The sequence below is a fragment of the Prunus mume genome, linkage group LG6 (genome assembly GCF_029339155.1).
Source record: "Prunus mume cultivar Tortuosa linkage group LG6, ASM2933915v1, whole genome shotgun sequence".
NCBI lineage: Eukaryota > Viridiplantae > Streptophyta > Magnoliopsida > Rosales > Rosaceae > Prunus > Prunus mume.
The window spans coordinates 17,071,936-17,090,525 of NC_142703.1; the positions used below are offsets into that span (position 1 = coordinate 17,071,936).

At 35.8% G+C, this 18,590-nt stretch overlaps 1 protein-coding gene and 1 pseudogene across 1 annotated transcript; one reads left to right on the forward strand and one right to left on the reverse strand.

The window, feature by feature from the left end:
• The first annotated feature begins 6,666 nt into the window (after positions 1-6,666).
• LOC103335561 (glycosyl hydrolase 5 family protein-like) lies at positions 6,667-9,714 on the forward strand. Its single transcript, XM_008238577.2, is given in 5 exon segments — positions 6,667-6,964; positions 6,967-7,082; positions 7,978-8,225; positions 8,459-8,979; positions 9,177-9,714. Coding segments are annotated over 5 exon segments (1,626 nt in total). The 3' UTR covers positions 9,620-9,714.
• Positions 9,715-15,356: 5,642 nt separating this feature from the next.
• Positions 15,357-16,974, reverse strand: LOC103335562 (polyphenol oxidase latent form, chloroplastic-like; annotated as a pseudogene).
• Positions 16,975-18,590: the final 1,616 nt, after the last annotated feature.

The window sequence follows — 18,590 nt, forward strand, 5'->3', positions numbered from 1 at the left end:
AGTAAATTGTAGCTAGTAGAAAGCTCTAGTAGAAACTACAATATGTGGCTGAATGTACAGTATTCAAAATCCTTTGCTTTGCCAACTACTCCTTGGAATCATCTCACCTGGATTTTTTTGTTTTTGGTCAACAATACCAGTATACCCACGCCACAGTCTTTGAATCCTCTCATGTCCTTTCCCCAGCAAATTGATTGATTTATTTTTTTTTTTTTGGTTTTCTCTGGCTGAGTTCTCAACTATATCTGCTCCATCCTCCATTGATTTTTAAGGCATCAATCTTAAAAATATAAACCCTACTAGGGTTGTTCCCATAACAGCAAACGGCTTTATCTCAAAGACTCAATCTAACAGGCCTCTCCTAAGTGGGCCACCTTGGAATGAAGATTTCCAAAGGCTGGGCTGCGTAACCTAAGCTAAGGTCCAAGTAGTAACCGAAGCAATCAACAGGCCTCTCCGGATTGGCCCATGGCTATGGTAGATGCTACAGACCTAGGAGACCTAGTTGGGAAGTGCAATTTGGGAATTTCCTATATGCAAGGTTTGATTTTCCCTGTTTATTTTTCTAGTGAATTTATTGTTGATCATAATCATAGGATTGAAATTGGAGGCTTTGAGCAGAGAGTGATAGAAGTTTCGAATTGTATTGCTTGTACGCATTTGGGAATTCTACGTTTGCCAGTCCATTTATGTAAATTCTTGAATGTTATACCTTTATGAGTCTTTTGCTTCCTAGTGTTCTGGTAGAACGGCAAAGTAGGATCAATGTAGTTCCCCCAACTAGTTGCGATTAAATAAATTTTGGTGAGTTTCACTAGAATACACACCCAAAATGGGAGCTAAAATTATAAAAAAATCCAACACCCAAAACACTTTATAAACACATCCAAAACCCATCATTACACACACGCAAAACTCATTTATAAACACACCCAAAAAATATACAATTGTTGACTTTGGGGTTGATTTTGGGTGTATTTCTATGTTTAAATAGTGTTTGGGTTTTTTTATAAATACATGTCTAGGATTGGTTTTATTTATAAATTTGTAATAAATTTTTAGGTGAGATTCTAGGAGTTGCCCTGTTGATGCTGAGAATAGTTTAATGTAATTATAACCAACAAGAGTCCCCCCCTATCTCTATGTACATAACTTTGATCAGATTATTTTGAAAACGGTAGAGGGATAAATAAATTGAAAACAGTAGAGGATTTCTACCACCAATACATATACGAGCATGTTGCATATGGACTTCTCTTCATATGCTTTCCTTTCACTAAGTTTGTTTGTTTGCATTGAGAATGCTCAACCTCATTTTTCATTGTAAAGTCATGTGTTGTGATTATGAAAATTATTTTCTAGAAGCAATACTGTTGACGAAATACAGGTTGTAGTTGAGCATACTTTTTTTATAAAAAAAAATTTTAGGACCTTTCTTTTCAAGAGAATCGATAATATACTAAGCTCACATACACTACACAGATACTATGACTTAAACCCAGGACCTTAACTAAAGGAACAAATACTCCAAAGCACTATACCAGTGAGTCATTTGCATTGAGCATACTTTTTAGTGCTATTTCACAGAAAATTTGCAATGCTAACTTAGGAAGAGTGAGTTAATAATGATGTCAAAAGAGTGTCAAAAGGGAATTACTTGATGTGACAATGTTTATAATAAACATCCCACTGAAAAATTGTACTAAAGCCATTATCGGATATCTTTTATGTAATTAGGGCATGTGTTGGAAACCCTGCTAGTTGAGGACCGTATTGATTTTGGAGTTCCAGGTGGCAAACTTGAGATTTTTGTTTGTATGAGAAAACTCAATTGTATTTAAAACATTCTTTGTAAATAATTCACTAAACGAGTTTGCTCCAAAGATAAAGCCATTATCGTGTGCAAGTCCAAGAATTATTATAAATATTTTTCTTCGATGATGTGAGAAGTCTGGTAGATTTTTCAAAGTGAAACGACGTCGTCTCCACATGAAGATAATTGAGGGGCCTCTAAACAAAGTAGGGTAGGCAACCAACTCTACATCTGCAAAAGATTGATCGATTCACATACAGCTGATTGAAGGTTAGATGGGCCCAATGTTCTTATAACCAACTCTAATAATCATGCAAACTATCATATACGAGAGAACATAGATATTGATCCATCCATTCACACATATCAGCAATCATAGAAATGCAATTGCCGCAAAATAAGGCTGAGAAAATAGAACCTTACGAGAAAGGATGCGACTGAACTGAGGATAGAGTATTTTCATATAAACAAGTCATCTCTGCTTTTTTCTCAAGAACAATTAATTCTAAACTTTGGCATTTATCTTATAAATCAACTATGTTTGTATGAGCCCTGTTTCCTTCCTTTTCAAAAGTATCAAACTGATCCTACTACTGCTGCACAACACATTGATATTCCTGCAACAAACTTCAGTCCTCTTGCCCGCTGAACTTGTTTTCAAGGCACGTATGTCAGCCTTTGAGAATGACCTCCAGTGTGGTACAGATTGAGGTGATATGTTGCCTTCGCCACCAATTATCTCAACTCGGGATGTTAAGGCAGCGCACTACGGTCTGCCCCTTCAAGAGCAGCCAACACCCTAGTCGGTTCCAAATCGTCGGTATTGCGAGAGTGTAATGCAAGGTAGCATAGGAGAATCAGTCCATGCAACTATGAGTTTTCATTGCCTCTTAGCAGTTTCATCAGAGGTGGGATCAATGTTTTCAAATGCGAGGTGTATAGGCGAGACGTTTTTAGTAGCGCTATGCGAGGCGTAAGCCTTGAGGCATTGAGGCGTAAGCCTTTTGAATATTAAGTTATTTTAATAAGAAAAATTTATGAATGATACAATACGATTAAATTGTACAACTAATTCTTATTCAACTAATTTTTTGGTAACTGCATATTTTATTGGTCGAATACGAAAGAAAGTAAATGAAATTAAAATTGATCGTTGAACTGTGCTCAGGGACGGATCTAGAAATCTACTCTTCGGGGGTCAACATATATAAGGTTACAATTTTTTACATATAGAATACCCTTAGAAATGAATGAAAATGCAATAAAAGTTACATACATGTAATTTTGTTTTTATGAGGAACATGTTTATTAGATTGTTATATGCATATTTCGGAAATTTAAAAAAAAACCTGTCCAATGGGCCATGATAATAAAATAAAATAAAAGTTAAGTGACCTGGTCCTACACGGTGTCGTTTTGAGATGAAACTACAGCAAAGAGGAGGAAATGAAACACAGTAGACCAAAGGGAATTTGAGATGAAAAAAATACATAAGAAAAAGTGGACCAAAAGGGAAGGAACAAAAGGGTATAAAGAATAAACAAAAAAGGAAGTGGGAGATATCATGCATGCGTGTGTCTTCATCTGATTGGACCAGTAGACAAAGAACCATATAATATATAACAATAATATATATATATATATAGAGGACGACGTCGTTTTGACTGCGAGGAATGAAAAAAAAGGAAGCAAGCGCGCTACATCTTTGGAGGATCTTTGCGCGGTGGGGAGGATCTGCGATTCGCGCTCTTTGGGGACTTTTGTCGAGTAGTTTGTAGGGGTCAATTTTCTCCCTTCTAATGGCAGATCCCAGAGTTGCAAGGGTCACATGACCACCTTTGCTCCTCTGTAGATCCGTCCCTGACTATGCTCATGTTAAATTAACCTAAATATTAAAATACATAAAAATAAAAAAAAACAAAGTTGATACCTCTTTTGATGACTCCCTCAACATGTCCGAAGCATCCATGAGACTTCTTTGAATCACTAAATTACTAAATAATGATGAAACAAATTGTTATTTCCCCTACTTGTGTTTTTCCCCCTTATGTTTAATTAGGGTTGAATATGGTGAGTATGGTGTACTTGTTAAAATTACATTTGTTTTACAATTCAATATATCCTTTTTGGTCATTTTATATTTGGTTAAATTAGTAATTCAATAAATAGTTTGGTAGTAGGGTGTACTCAATTAATTTTAGGGTTCGTTTAACAACACCTTATTTTTATAATTTTACGGTTCATGTGACATATGAATGGTTTTGAGTTTAATAACTAATATTTAGAAACAATCCCATTGTTCAAATAAAGAGACGTAGTTTTCTATTTTGTTATCATGATGGATGGTAGTTGATTATGGGCTTTACTAGGAAACGGGTCCTCTCTTTGCCTATAATAGTGCACATACCCATCTTATGTGTATACTGATGAAGACATGTATTAGAGAGAGGAACCTATTTCCTCTACACTAACGGCTCGCCTATGAATCGCTCAAGACAAATATCTTGATAGGTAGAAAACTAATCATTCAAGGAATGTATGTAATTTAAATCTAATTGAATTTTTGCCTAATATTATTGTAAAAATCATGAAATTCAAGATCTTGGGTCATGAATTAGGTCTTATGGTTTTACCAATATTAAGTTTTTACACTTAATACTTCACTTATTTAGCATAGTTAAATAGTGAGGGATGTGAAGAGTATCACAAATGAAGTTTGAAGGTTGTCAGCTTCATTCCTGTGAAAAAGGAAAAAAATTAATTAATGGTGCCACCTGCTTTTTTGACTCACATGGAGAGATTAATTAAGTTATTTTCTTGGCAAAGAAACATTAGACGTTCTGCACTTACTTGTTTATATAAACCATAAAGTATCATGTTCATGATGGGACTTCACAAATGATTAGCAAAGAGAATTTGCTTGAATTAATAATTGTTTGTCTTGAAAATGTCAGGGCTTTGGTAATGTGTGAGTTTGGTAATGTGTGAGTTGCGAGGGTGTGCCACTATTAATAGTGTTAGAATTCTAATAGACTAAAAGAAATAATAATAAAAAAACTTGTGCACTAAGTAAATAACTCAAATCAAACGATTGTGAATTAGAATGATAAACTACCTCAATTGAGGTTCTTTTATGTGTCTTAAGACAAGAAAGGACTTCATAATCTCTCTAATACAATGGAATGGGAAAAAAAGCAGGGTAAAGATAAATAAATAGTAAAACAAATGAATGCAAATCAGCAAGTTCGATCAGAACTACAAGTTACCACCACCTAGTATCACTTCTAACTTAGTACTGAGGTTAGGGATCAAGTGGGCAATCGAGTATCGGATCTATATGGTGCAATGCTTGTCAAAACAGAACCTTCAATCGATGACATTGATACCAAGGAGGCTTGGCAGAGCAATAGACAATAAACCGACCTTGAAGAAGGAATTAAGGTTTTGTGTTGAGTTTGTTGTTGAAAAGTTGTGCCTCTTTCTTCTTATCTTGATCCTCTTATATAGTAGTTGGCTTCCTTGGTGAGCAATACTACTTGGTCACTAAGTTGGAGAATTATTTCCCGATGGAAGCATGTCTCTTCATAATATCATCTTCTTAATTCACCAATAATTATCTCCACATTTTTTGTATCTTGCTCCAACTTTGTTCCCTGAACATAAGCCATAAAGTTGGCTAATTCAACTCTCTCAAATATCTTTGCCTTATGGTGTGTTTGGATGAGGAAATTTAAAAGTAATAAGGAATTCATAAACGATGGAATTTAAAATGATTTAAATTAATGTTCTAGAATTTGTAAAGTTTCTTATTTAGCTAATGGATTTAACAATCCTGATCTCTTGGACCACAGGAGTCCAAGAGATTGTGGTCACCCACCATTGGATATTAATTCAATGGTTCAAAAAAGTTTCTTAAAATGAGTGCAAGAGTGAGTGAACCGTTGAATTTACATCCAACGGTGAGTGACCACAAATCTCTTGGACCCCTGTAGTCCAAGAGATTGGGACTGATGGATTTAAACATGAAATTTAATATTTTAAAATTTTCACTCACTTGGAATTTTAGAAATGATAACTTTTAGATAGAATTTAAAGTTAGGATTCATGACCTCCAAATTCCATATTTTTTTCATGTGGAATTTCTAAATTTCTATTTTCTTTTATCCACACACGGAAATTTGTGTATGTCAATATAGAAATTTTGACTTTTGTCCAAATCCCAAGTTTATTTCCTTCATCCAAATGCACCACTAAGTGATATGCCAACTTCCCTTGTATTTGAAGTAATACAAATACATATTTAGGCAAGATTTGGGATTTTGATAATATCTCCAAGTAAATCAAAGATAATTCCTATACGAATTATCTCATAAGATCAACATAATATCTTCAAGAATTCCTTCCAAATAAGCCATATTTTGGCAATATTAGCATTATCTCATAAAATCAAGATAATATCTTCAATAATTCCTTCCAAATAAGCCATATTTTGGCCATATTAGGATTCTCTCATAAAATCAAGATAATATTTTCGAGAATATCTTCGAGTTTTTTTGTATTTGGCCTGCATCACGTATTTTGGCCATAATTGGGAAAAATTGCAAAATTTGGGCACAAACAATAATTAAAGGATATTTTAGGAATAATGGTGGGTGGAAAGATATGATTGTGTTTATTCAAATTTAGATGGTAGGGAGGAGAAATATGAGAGGGGTGGAAATAGTAGCACTTTATTTGTTGTAGTATATGATTATGGTGGGCTTTAAACTAGTACTATATAAATAGAAGATCGAGGTCCCGTAAATTCTCAAAAAATCATCCACATATCAATCACAACACAACAAACCGCAACCATGGCTGGCTCTAGCTCAACCCCAATCATCTTTTTCTCCTTCCTCGCAATCATCACTTCTTTTCTCACAGTCACAGTCTTACCTGCAATCTCGGCTACTCTCTCCACCAACTCACGGTGGATCGTTGACTATAAAGGGCAACGTGTGAAGCTGGCCTGCGTGAACTGGGTGTCGCATCTCGAAGCTGTCATTGCCGAAGGCTTGAGCAAACAACCGGTGGACGCCATCTCGAAGCGCATTGCGTCGTTGGGCTTCAACTGCGTCAAGGTGACGTGGCCAACCTTCTTGGCCACCAATGATACTCGGCATCATCACTGTTCAACAATCTTTTGAGCCTCAATCTCGGTGAATCCATTGCCGGTCTCCAATCCAACAACCCCTCTATCATCAATCTCACCCTCTTACAAGCTTACCAGGTACATACGCGGCCCTAATTTTCTCGATAAACAAACATAAAAAAAGGAAGAGATACATGGTATGTCATGATCATCATTTTCAAGGGCAGAGCTAGAATTGTAAAGTTGGGGGAGGAGGGGGGGTGGGGGAGGGGCTGAAATAGAAAATACAAGTATATAAAACACATAAGTATTCAATAATAACATGTTTAAAGCTAAATATTTTTAGTCATGTCCAATTTATTTTAGAAGGAATTTTAACTTAAATTATAAGTTTTAATTATAAATTGTTTATTACAAATTCTAAATGTTATATATAATATGATAGGGGAGATATAAAAATCTGGGGGGTAGGGCAACTTTAGGCTTAGGAGTGGCTCAGCCACTCATCATTTTTATTATTTTTATTTTCCTACAAGAGCAACGGCTTACACTATTTACACAACAATCTATTTCCAAGTGTCAAAACATAAGCCATCAATTTCAAATTTAACATTTTGCATTTGATCTCCTACCATTTCACACACCAATAGCATTTTAGTGGGACCCACCTAATAATTACACAACAACTGTTGGGCTTGCTACCCTACCATTCGTCGACCATGCAAAAAAAAAAGAAGATTTCAAACTTAATTTTTTTTCCTTTTATTTATTATATTTTTTATATACAAATATGAGATTCGAAAACAAAATCTCAAGTACAGGAGTAACTGCTCTGAGGCACTTAAGCTACAAGTTCTTTTCGAAAATTTTAAATTTTTTAGGAGCTTCATATCAGCTTAGAAATGATTAATAGGTGGCTTAAGAATGATATTATATTGCTACATGAATAAAGAAAAATATTTTGTTCTTGCGGGTTTATTAAGTTAAGGCAAAAGATAATGAGTGATAATTATTTATTTATTTTCACTTGTAGGCAGTGGTATATAGCCTTGGGAAGAACAATGTGATGGTTATACTGGACAATCACGTAAGCAAGCCTGGTTGGTGCTGCAGCAGTTCCGATGGCAATGGTTTCTTTGGCGACCAGTACTTCAATCCCGACGTTTGGATCAAGGGCCTTACTCGGATGGCCACATTGTTCAACGGCGTGGGCTTTGTGGTGGGCATGAGCTTGAGGAACGAGCTGCGAGGCCCCAAACAGAATGTTGACGATTGGTACAAGTAAGAAAATGAACCCAACCCAATAAAAAGCGTAGAGGGCTTGATGAGCTCAGAGAAGTGCTTATGGGTCACAAAAGCACTCATTTCCAAAGGCTTTTTAATTTAACATTCTCCTAATAGAAACACTTCTAAAAAAACACTTATAAGCAAAAGTATTTCCTTTAAAATATTCCTAAACGAGTCCTACAAAGAATTAATGGTAAGTACTTATAATTTTCTTTGTGTATTGGCAGGTACATGCAAAGAGGAGCCGAGGCAGTGCACTCAGCAAACCCAGATGTGCTTGTGATTCTCTCTGGCCTGAGTGATGACAAAGACTTGTCTTTCCTTGCCAATCGGCCATTGGGCCTCACATTTTCTGGGAAAACAGTATTTGAGGTGCATTGGTATGGATTTTCAGATGGGCAGGCATGGAAGAGTGGCAACCCCAACCATGTGTGCGGGTCAGTGACAAATAACATGAAGAGACAGTCAGGATTTTTGCTGGAAAAAGGGTTCCCATTGCTTGTGAGCGAGTTTGGGGTGGACCAGAGGGGCACAAATGTGAATGACAATAGGTACCTAAGCTGCTTTATGGCTGCTGCAGCTGAACTTGATTTGGATTTTGCTCTCTGGACTTTGGTTGGGAGTTATTATTTGAGAGATGGGGTCCTCGGAATGAATGAGTATTATGGAGTCTTGAACTCGGATTGGAGTGATATCAGAAATTCAAGCTTATCTCAGAGACTTTCAGTTCTGCAATCTCCTTTCCAAGGTATAGTATGTTTTAATTTCTTTGTTGTAAATTCAAACGGTTGATGAAACGTGAGTCTCACATGCATCAATGTTCAGAGATTCCCGCATGCGCACATATAGAACAACTCTTTCTTTGTTTAATTGAAGAGATTCAAATGATTTACTTCATATTTTTTTCAGCCTGAAAGATTAGTAAAGTGTTCGTGTTGTTTGCAGGTCCAGACATATCTCAATCCTCGCAGCATAAAATTATTTTCCATCCAGCCACAGGCCTCTGCCTCGTACAAGTTGGACAGCTTGCGCCATTGAAGTTAGGTCCATGCTCTCAATCTGGACCCTGGATCTATTCATCCCAGACCCAGAAGTTCCTAACTCTTCAAGGATCATATTTGTGCTTACAAGTTGATGAACTGGAGAAGCCAGCAAAACTTGGGGTCATTTGCAGGCCCCCTAATTCACAATGGGATACCATTTCAGATTCTGGGTTGCACCTTTCATCTAAGACATTGAATGGTACTAATGTTTGCCTAGATGTAGACTCCAGCAACACCATTGTCACAAATTCCTGCAAATGCTTAAGCAGAGATAGTTCGTGCAACCCCGAAAGCCAGTGGTTCAAACTTGTCGATAGCACGAGATATAGCAAGAAAGTAATGTAGTAATTCTAAAGTCATGTCTACAAATCATGTCACCTATTGCGTAATGTGTTTCCTAGGATGAGAAATTAATGAATAAAAGCTTAATAAGTTATTAATTAAGCCAGTCTGCCAGTGGTTGCATTATTAATTTCTGAGTTTAGTACAGCTAGGATATTAAACAGAACAAAGAAACCTTGTGGTATAGAAATGAGGTATTAAAAGAGATGAGTTGGATAGAAAGGAAGGCGATGGTTAATCCTTGGAATCATCTCAACAGGATTTTTTTATTTTTGGTCAATAATAGTATTTACTATTTACCCACGCAACAGTCTTTGTTTGAATCCTCTCATGTTCTTTCCCTAGCCAATTGATAATCTTTTTGGTTTTTTCTCAACCATCTGCTCCAGCCTCCACTGATTTTTGAGGCATTAATAACCTTTAAAATATAAACCCTATTGTTATTCTCAACAGAAGACATAATGCAAAAAGCACCACACAGTTATCTCAAAGACTCAATCTAACAAAGGTAGATAAGCTTTTTTATTGAGTACTGCTAAACGAACCCTAAAATTAACTGCGTACACCCTATAATCAAAGTACACCATAATATTTAAATCAAAATGCAAAATTAACTAAGTACATCCTAATTAACTACCAAACTACCCCTACTACACACGAATACTTTTTGATCATTTTTATATTAAGGTAAATTAGTATCACTGAAACAATGTCGCCACTCTCTCTTTCTTTGACAATCTACAATGGCCACAATAAGTACCCAAAACCCAAAAAATTTCTTTTGATAGTTCTCCTTTGAAATTTAAGGAAACGAATTCAAATTGGCCAATATTTTGTGCGAAAAATCTCAAATTTCTTTTAGCTAAGGCAATAACAATGTAAAATATTGGGTTGTTTTTCGTCCAGGATGGAAACTCGTACTCCAAAACGCATTTTGTATTCAGTTGTTGACAATAGGGCCTCACCATTGATGGACTCACGTAGCGAATTGATGTATGAGTTTACAGTACTATGTAGACCAAGCAGAGGAGACAACAAAAAATCTACTTTTGACTTGTCAAAAACCAACCATTTTCAAATTTCCACAATTACTTATTTGAGGTTTGGTTGAGGATGGATACAATCCTATTAATTTTGAACAACAACCATCTTTTCTTTTTAATTATATCTTTAACTCACAGGAAACCATTAGGCCGAGGACATCAAGGAAAAAAATAGCTAAACAAATCTTAAAATTAACTGAATACACACTATTATAAAAAAAGGCAAAAGACGACGGGAATTCACCGTCGTGTATTCGGTTTTTAAACCGTTGTGAAATCAACCGACATCTATTTGGGTGTCAAACTACGACGGCTTTTCACCGTTGTTGTTTATCTGTAACGACGACGGTTTTTAAAGAAAATCGTCGTCATTTAGAGGTAAAGATCGTTAATTATAGGAGAAAAGATGACTGTTTTTAATAAAACCGTAGTGTATTGTATGTAAAGAGGACGATTTTTTATGAAAACAGTCGTGGATTGTTTATAAAGACGACGGTTGTTTTATAAAAACCGTCATCTTTACATTCAATAGACGACCTTTTTAAAAAAAGGTTATCTTTACTTCACAATAGACGACCATTTTTATAATAAAAAAACCGTCATCTTTACATATAATAGACTTTTATAATCATCTTTACTTCATAATAGACGACGGTTTTTTTAAAAAACGTAATCTTTACATATAATAGACGACGGTTTTTTTTTATATAAAAAGCGTCATCTTTACATATAATAGACGACCGTTTTTGTAAAAAATCGTCATCTTTACATATAATAGACGACGGTTTTTATAAAAAGCGTCATCTTTACATATAATAGATGATGGTTTGTATAAAAATCGTTATCTTTACATATAATAGACGACCATTTTTTTATAAAAACCATCGTTAATTATCTATAAAGACCATGATTTATTATAAAAACCGTCGTCTAATAAGTTTCCAAACTGCTACATTTTAGTTCTTTTTTATTTCCTATGATGCTATACAACGATTTTAACTAGAAAACCAACCATAATGCTTTATTAATGAATATATACACTCAAAAATAGTTTCTTTCATAAAACTTGAAGATTCAATAGTTATTACAAAGTTAACCAATCTTTATTCTACAACAAACATAATTCCTAACAAGACCTACGTACTCCTAATCCAAGCATTCCTCATCCAAACATACAAATGATGCACAACTGAAGTCTCCTCCATCATCCTTGTAAATAAATCAAAATGACAAAGAGAGAAGAAGAAAAAAAGCTAAGATTATAAACATAAAAAACTAGGTGGAAGAGAAATTTTACCATTGGTCCATATTTCTATAGAAAACTTGTAAAATGAGCATAAAAAAGACCATCAAGAACCTGCAAATTTTCAACAACAAAAAAACATACAACTCACATAGAAAACCTGCAAAAGAAAAAGTTATAAATCTGTAAGCTCCTTCCTCATCTCCTGATAACCAAATCAGAAAATCAAAAAAGAAACCAAAAATATGTAAACAAACCAGACAAATCAAAAGAGACAAAATCTGAAATTAGGGAGACAAAGAACATACCAAAAACGCAAAGAGACTAATCCAGAATTCACTAGCAAGATATAGAATGATATTAAGAGAATAGGTGACTTTCAAATCAAACCTTTCAACCAACTTTGATTCTCAAATACAGAGCATCCCTTTACATCTTATGGATCTGCGAAGACCTCAATCTCTCAACTCCTTCATTGATATAGATTTTTTGATTATTTTGTAGAGAGTTTCATGAGGGTGTTTTAGAGTGTGCAGGAGGGTTTCAAGGAGGGAGAGATAAGGTTTTTAGAGATGGGGGAAAATCTGAAAATTTGTTGAGCGCGAATTCACTTAAGTAGCCTTTTTTTAGCGTGTTTTAAAAGACGACGCTTGTTAATGAGAGATAAGGTTTTCAAAGACGGGTGAAAATTTGAAAATTTGTCGAGCGCGAATTCACTTAAGCGGCCATTTTTTAGCGTGTTTTAAAAGACGAGCTTTTCTTAAACAAAATTGTCATCTTTACATATAATAGACGACGGTTTTTATAAAAAGTGTCATCTTTACATATAATAGACAACGGTTTTTTATAAACAACGTCATCTTTACATATAATAGACGACGATTGTTTTATAAAAAGCGTCATCTTTACATATAATAGACGATAGTTTTTTTATAAAAAGCATCATCTTTACTTCATAATAGAAGACCCTTTTTTAAACAAACCATCATCTTTACATATAATAGACGACACTAGTGGATACCACAAAATCTTATGTTACGAAAGTATAAATAAACTCTTAATTGTTAGTGAATATATTGTTTTGATGGCATACGCATTCTAAGAAACTAGTTTCAATGATCCAACCGTCAAACGTGTTTGTTTATACTTCGAGATCATATACGCCAAAAATCGGAAAAAATAAACATTCAGAGATCAAGTAACGGGACAAAAAATTTCGACAGTTATAAATGAAAAATCATGATTTAACGGTTATTTTAACTCCGATTTTGATGATTTTTTACCGCTACACTCCTTGACCCTATATGAATACAATGATTGAATTTGATCTTCAATTTAAAATATTTACACTAGTGGATACCACAAAATCTTAAAATATTTAACGAAAGTATAAATAAACTTTTAATTGTTAGTGAATATATTGTTTTGATGGCATACGCATTCTAAGAAACTAGTTTCAACGATCCAACCGTCAAACTTGTTTGTTTATACTTCGAGATCATATACGCCAAAAATCGAAAAAAATAAACATTCAAAGATCAAGTAACGGGACAAAAAATTTCGATGGTTATAAATGAAAAATCATGATTTAATGGTTATTTTAACTCCGATTTTGATGATTTTTTACCGCTACACTCCATGACCCTATATGAATACAATGACTGAATTTGATCTTCAATTTAAAATATTTACACTAGTGGATACCACAAAATCTTATGTTATATTTAACTAAAGTATAAATAAACTCTTAATTGTTAGTGAATATATTGTTTTGATGGCATACGCATTCTAAGAAACTAGTTTCAACGATCCAACCGTCAAACTTGTTTATACTTCGAGATCATATACACCAAAAATCGAAAAAAATAAACATTCAGAGATCAAGTAACATGACAAAAAATTTCGACGGCTATAAATGAAAAATCATGATTTAACGATTATTTTAACAAACCATCATCTTTACATATAATAGACGACCATTTTTCATAAAAAGCGTCATCTTTATATATAATAGACGACTCTTTTAAAAAAAAAAAATCTTCATCTTTACATATAATAGACAACGGTTTTTATAAAAAGGGTCATCTTTACATATAATAGACGATGGTTTTTTTTATAAAAGGCGTCATCTTTACATATAATAGATGATGGTTTTTATAAAATCGTCATCTAAATTTACATATAATAGACGACGGTTTTTATAAAAAGCGTTATCTTTACATATAATAGACAACGGTTTGTAAAAAATCGTCATCTTTACATATAATAGACGACGGTTTTTATAAAAAGAGTCATCTTTACATATAATAGACGACGGTTTTATAAAAAGCGTCATCTTTACATATAATAGATGACGGTTTGTATAAAAATCGTCATCTTTACATATAATAGACGACCTATTAGTAAAAAAAACCGTCATCTTTACTTCATAATAGACGACCATTTTTAAAAAAAACGGTCATCTTTACATATAATAGACGACAGTTCTTTCAAAACAACCATGCCTTTACCAAAAAAAGGACACTTGATTTTTAAAAGATGATGCTTGTCATACCTGCTGTCGTTGTTTTTTGTTGATTTTAACTCAAGAAAACCTTTTAATAAGACGACGCTTTTTATTTGTGTGCATCGTTAAAAAAAAAATTTAACAGTACCTCCGTTTTTTAGTTGTTTAAGTCACTTATCCACGACGGTTTTTTGTTATCGTCATTTTTTAAAATACGATGACAGTTTTTTCTTCTACCGTCGTCTTTTTCTGGTCGTCTTTTCACTTTTTGTAGTAGTGACACCTTAAATTTGTTTTTTGTCATTTTATGCTATGGTAAATTAGTAATTCAATAAGTAGTTTGGCAGTAAGGTATACTCAGTTAATATTATGGTTCGTTTAGTAGCACATTTTTTTTAAAATTGCAATCAGTGACTGCTGTTTTTTCAAAGCAGGGAGAAGGCAGCTTTCAAAAGATGCTTAAAAAAAAATTAACCGGTGGTTTAAATCTCTTGACCCATAAGCTTTTTGCGACTAGATATGAACAAAAAATTTATGTCCCTATACGGAGTCGTGACTCCAAGTTCGACCTGAGAATGGCATATCATTATAGTTGACGACAAATAAAATGTGCTAATTAAATATAAAGATGAGAACAACCCTGCTCTCGATTTCGATTTATATGGAACTTAATTGGGATCAAAATACTTAATTGGGATCAATGTTAGTGTCAAATATATTTATTGTTTTTTTTTTCCAAAACACATTTGTTGTTGATTGAGTCGCAAATAATTTACACAATTGGCATATTTGTGTTGCAGAATATATATATATATATATATATAGCAATTATGCCCCCTAGGGCTATATAATAGATTACTAACTTAATTACTGCTCTAATATGTTAATTAACTACTTAATTAATATACATCATGAAATTTAAACATGATATATAATATATAGGTGGTATTAATAAGTTACGTGGATCTCAATGCTGAAGCCACCAATGGTGATTAATAAGTCCCCTTCCCAACTTTCCGGCACCAAAGTCACCACCACGCTACTGTCCGTTTCAGCATCCAATTCCTCCAACAGCTGCGTTATGCTCAACATCAGGTTCTTCTTTATATCCTTCTTCTCCTTATGAGGCAAGTCGATGAAACTCCCCACAAACTCTGACTTGTCCTTCCCGGCCAGCGACTCAGCATCATCATTCACATACACGTCGAACTTCACCGTCTCGTTCCCGGCAAACTCTATCCCTTTGATCACCAGCACCTCATCCTGCGCCGCCTTCTCCGCCATTGTCCGCTTCGTCCTCGACGGCCTCTTCACCTCAACGCTAATCGTGTCGGTCAACGAGAACTTCGTCGTCAGATCAGCAAAGGAAACCGTCGGCTTTCTCTTGTTTGAAGAAGAACTCAGTGTCCAACCAGTCAGTTTTCTCTATATCCGTACCGCCCAGTTTTGATTTATAAATGGACCACATGCGGTCCACGTTTGAATGGTGGGCGTAAAACAGAGGATCCCGCCCTGCCGAGTAAAAAGTGCCCATATCCTCTCGGTGGGCCTGCTTCGGGTCACCAGTCCAGAAATGGATATTGTCATGCGGGATAAGCTCGAGATTTCCCTCTCCGGGGATCAGGTGGTCGCCGGCGCTGTACGGGGTGCCGTAGAAGAGCCGGTGCGACTTAGCCTTGGACACCATCTGCTGGTACATGGTGGTCAGATTCTCCTTGATTCGGGTGGCGTCGTCAACCTCATCGTCTGTCCCACTGAAATTTAGATCTAGGAGCTTCGGGGGCTGATGCTTTGCGTTTCGGTACTGATCGTAGAGGGAGGAAGTGGGGTCGGTGAAAATCTCCGGAATGCACATGCCAGCTGGCGCGTCCCAGTTCCAAAAGGGGAGAGCGAAGGTGGGGTCCCCGATGAGCTCCCCCATGATCTTCTCGTAGAAGTAGAGGTACCAGCGGTGGAACGGAAAGAAAAGCCAACATGAATGAACTTGCATCTTCAGATTCGGATAGCCGACTTGCGGGTACCCGTTATTGCAATATGAGCAGTGAACCTCGGCCTGTTGAGCCAGGCTGCGGGGATCATCGTGGGGTAGAGCCCGCATGAGCTCGATCGCCTTTTTGTACTTGGCCAAGTAAATAGGGTCTTTCGCGAGATCTTGGGCGGCAAGCCTGGTTCGGAGTGGGCCCGGGTCGGGCAATTTGAAATCGAGAATGGATGTGGTGGTGGGTGGGCAGCATTCAATGGTGGATCCGTCGGGCTTCTCAGATGGGCCGCACGTGGTCAAGTCCGGGCCTACGGGCAAGGCAAAAGCAAAGGGGTTGGTTAAACCCGCCGCGCCGTATAGAACTCCGGCTCCTAGAGGAACCAGCATGTTCCTCCTGTTGAGACCGTGATCATCGTCAGTTGCTTTGCACCGCACTCTGCCGGTATGGTATTGCTTGAGGTTTCTGGGCAGTGAACATTTTTGGGGCTGGTTTGGTGGGAAGGAGGAGGTAGGGAAGAGGAAGCCAGCGATGGTGGAGGAAGCCATGGCTGAAAGGTTAATCGTGCAGAAATGATACTCTTTTTCGGTTTTTTTTTTGGTCGAATGGAGAAATGATACTCAAGTCAAGTCAAGTCAAGTGTGCTAGTTTTATAGTGGTGCTGAGGGGTCCTACTGTACTTGCATGTAATACTAAAAAAGAAGATGGCCATGCTTATATCCTGAGTTTTACTAAGATCATTTGACAGACAATTTAAACCATTAATAACTTGTGTATTCCATTGTTTGACTCTTTATATATTAAGAGAAAATGTCAGCATCAGTCGCACATTTGGATGCGTAAAAAATTTCAGACACGATACATGCGAACTATATTTAGGATGACTTTCATCCAAAAAATTATTTCCATGTCTCACCACCCATTTCGTTGCTGTTTGATATTTATTCAACATAGAACCATGCCATTTTAGGAGAACCTTTGAAGAAAGAAAATAGCAATGTCCATCAACTAGTATTACAAAGGAGGCAGCCCCTCTTCACCACATCAGATATCGTTACGTTTCCCTACATAATATATAAACAAACATATCCAATATAACATAAGGCCAGAGGTTGCCATGGAATGATCAGTAGCTAATACGATGGCTTTGTGGCTGGCTAATAATCACACAACCTCGTAGTTGAGCATGTTTAAATTTTGCAAAATACTCACATCCCACCTGCATATGTTAATTATTAACAAGGGTACAAACTAAAGCATCCCTAGGATCCTTTGCATTTTATATTAATTTACCATAAGTTTTACTGATTAAGAGTGCTAAGGGAAGGAAAAAAGAATATTTAATACCTTAAATAATTAGGAAAGTAAAGACGCAAAGTTAAAGCGCATGTGATATGTAATAGTGTCACGTGAAGGACCAGAATCCACAAAACTTTTTTGTGTTTTTAAGGAATTATGTGTAGAGAGAAGGAATAGATCATCCCAAAAAAAACAGCCGACGACTAATTCTATCTATCTTCCTCACTCAAGCTAGAGGAAATGGAGCGCATGCAACAAAAAACAAACCCCAAAAAGGAAAAAGAAAGAGGGGAGAGAGAGAGTCCAAGATTGTCATAAATGGAATGCCATGCTTTTGTTCAGTCACATGCATCCTATCATTTCCATGTCTACACTACATCCACCTACTCTTGCTTTTTTTTTTTCTCGCCGGTCAATTACAGCACATGCTCTGTAAGTATATTCTGCTGCTTGCATATATGCGAACCATGCCATTTTAGGATCCGAATTTTGAACAAGTTTTGGTATAATAGAGTTGTAGGGACCACAACTATGAAATTAGGAAACAAGATTACTTTCTTTGCAAGCCTTACCTTTCACCAGATCAATTTCAAAAATTGTTTTTCCCTTTATTTTCAAGAAAACCAAAAACAAAAAGGAGAGGTTCCATCTAGAATAGTGGACTCTCTTGTTGAAACAAATCGGGTTAACCAGAAATCGGACCGGAACTTAAAAAAAAAAAAAAAAATCAATTACAAAGTAGTAGGATGGCTTTGTGGAGCTTGTCTCTCTTGAGAAATCTTAATTGAGGAACTTAAATGAAGACATATCGCAACCGTTGGATAAAATTGGACGACTGGATTAAAAAAGAAACTTAAGTTGTAGTCGGGTTGTCTTCAACCCAAAGCTTGACAAATCCCGATGA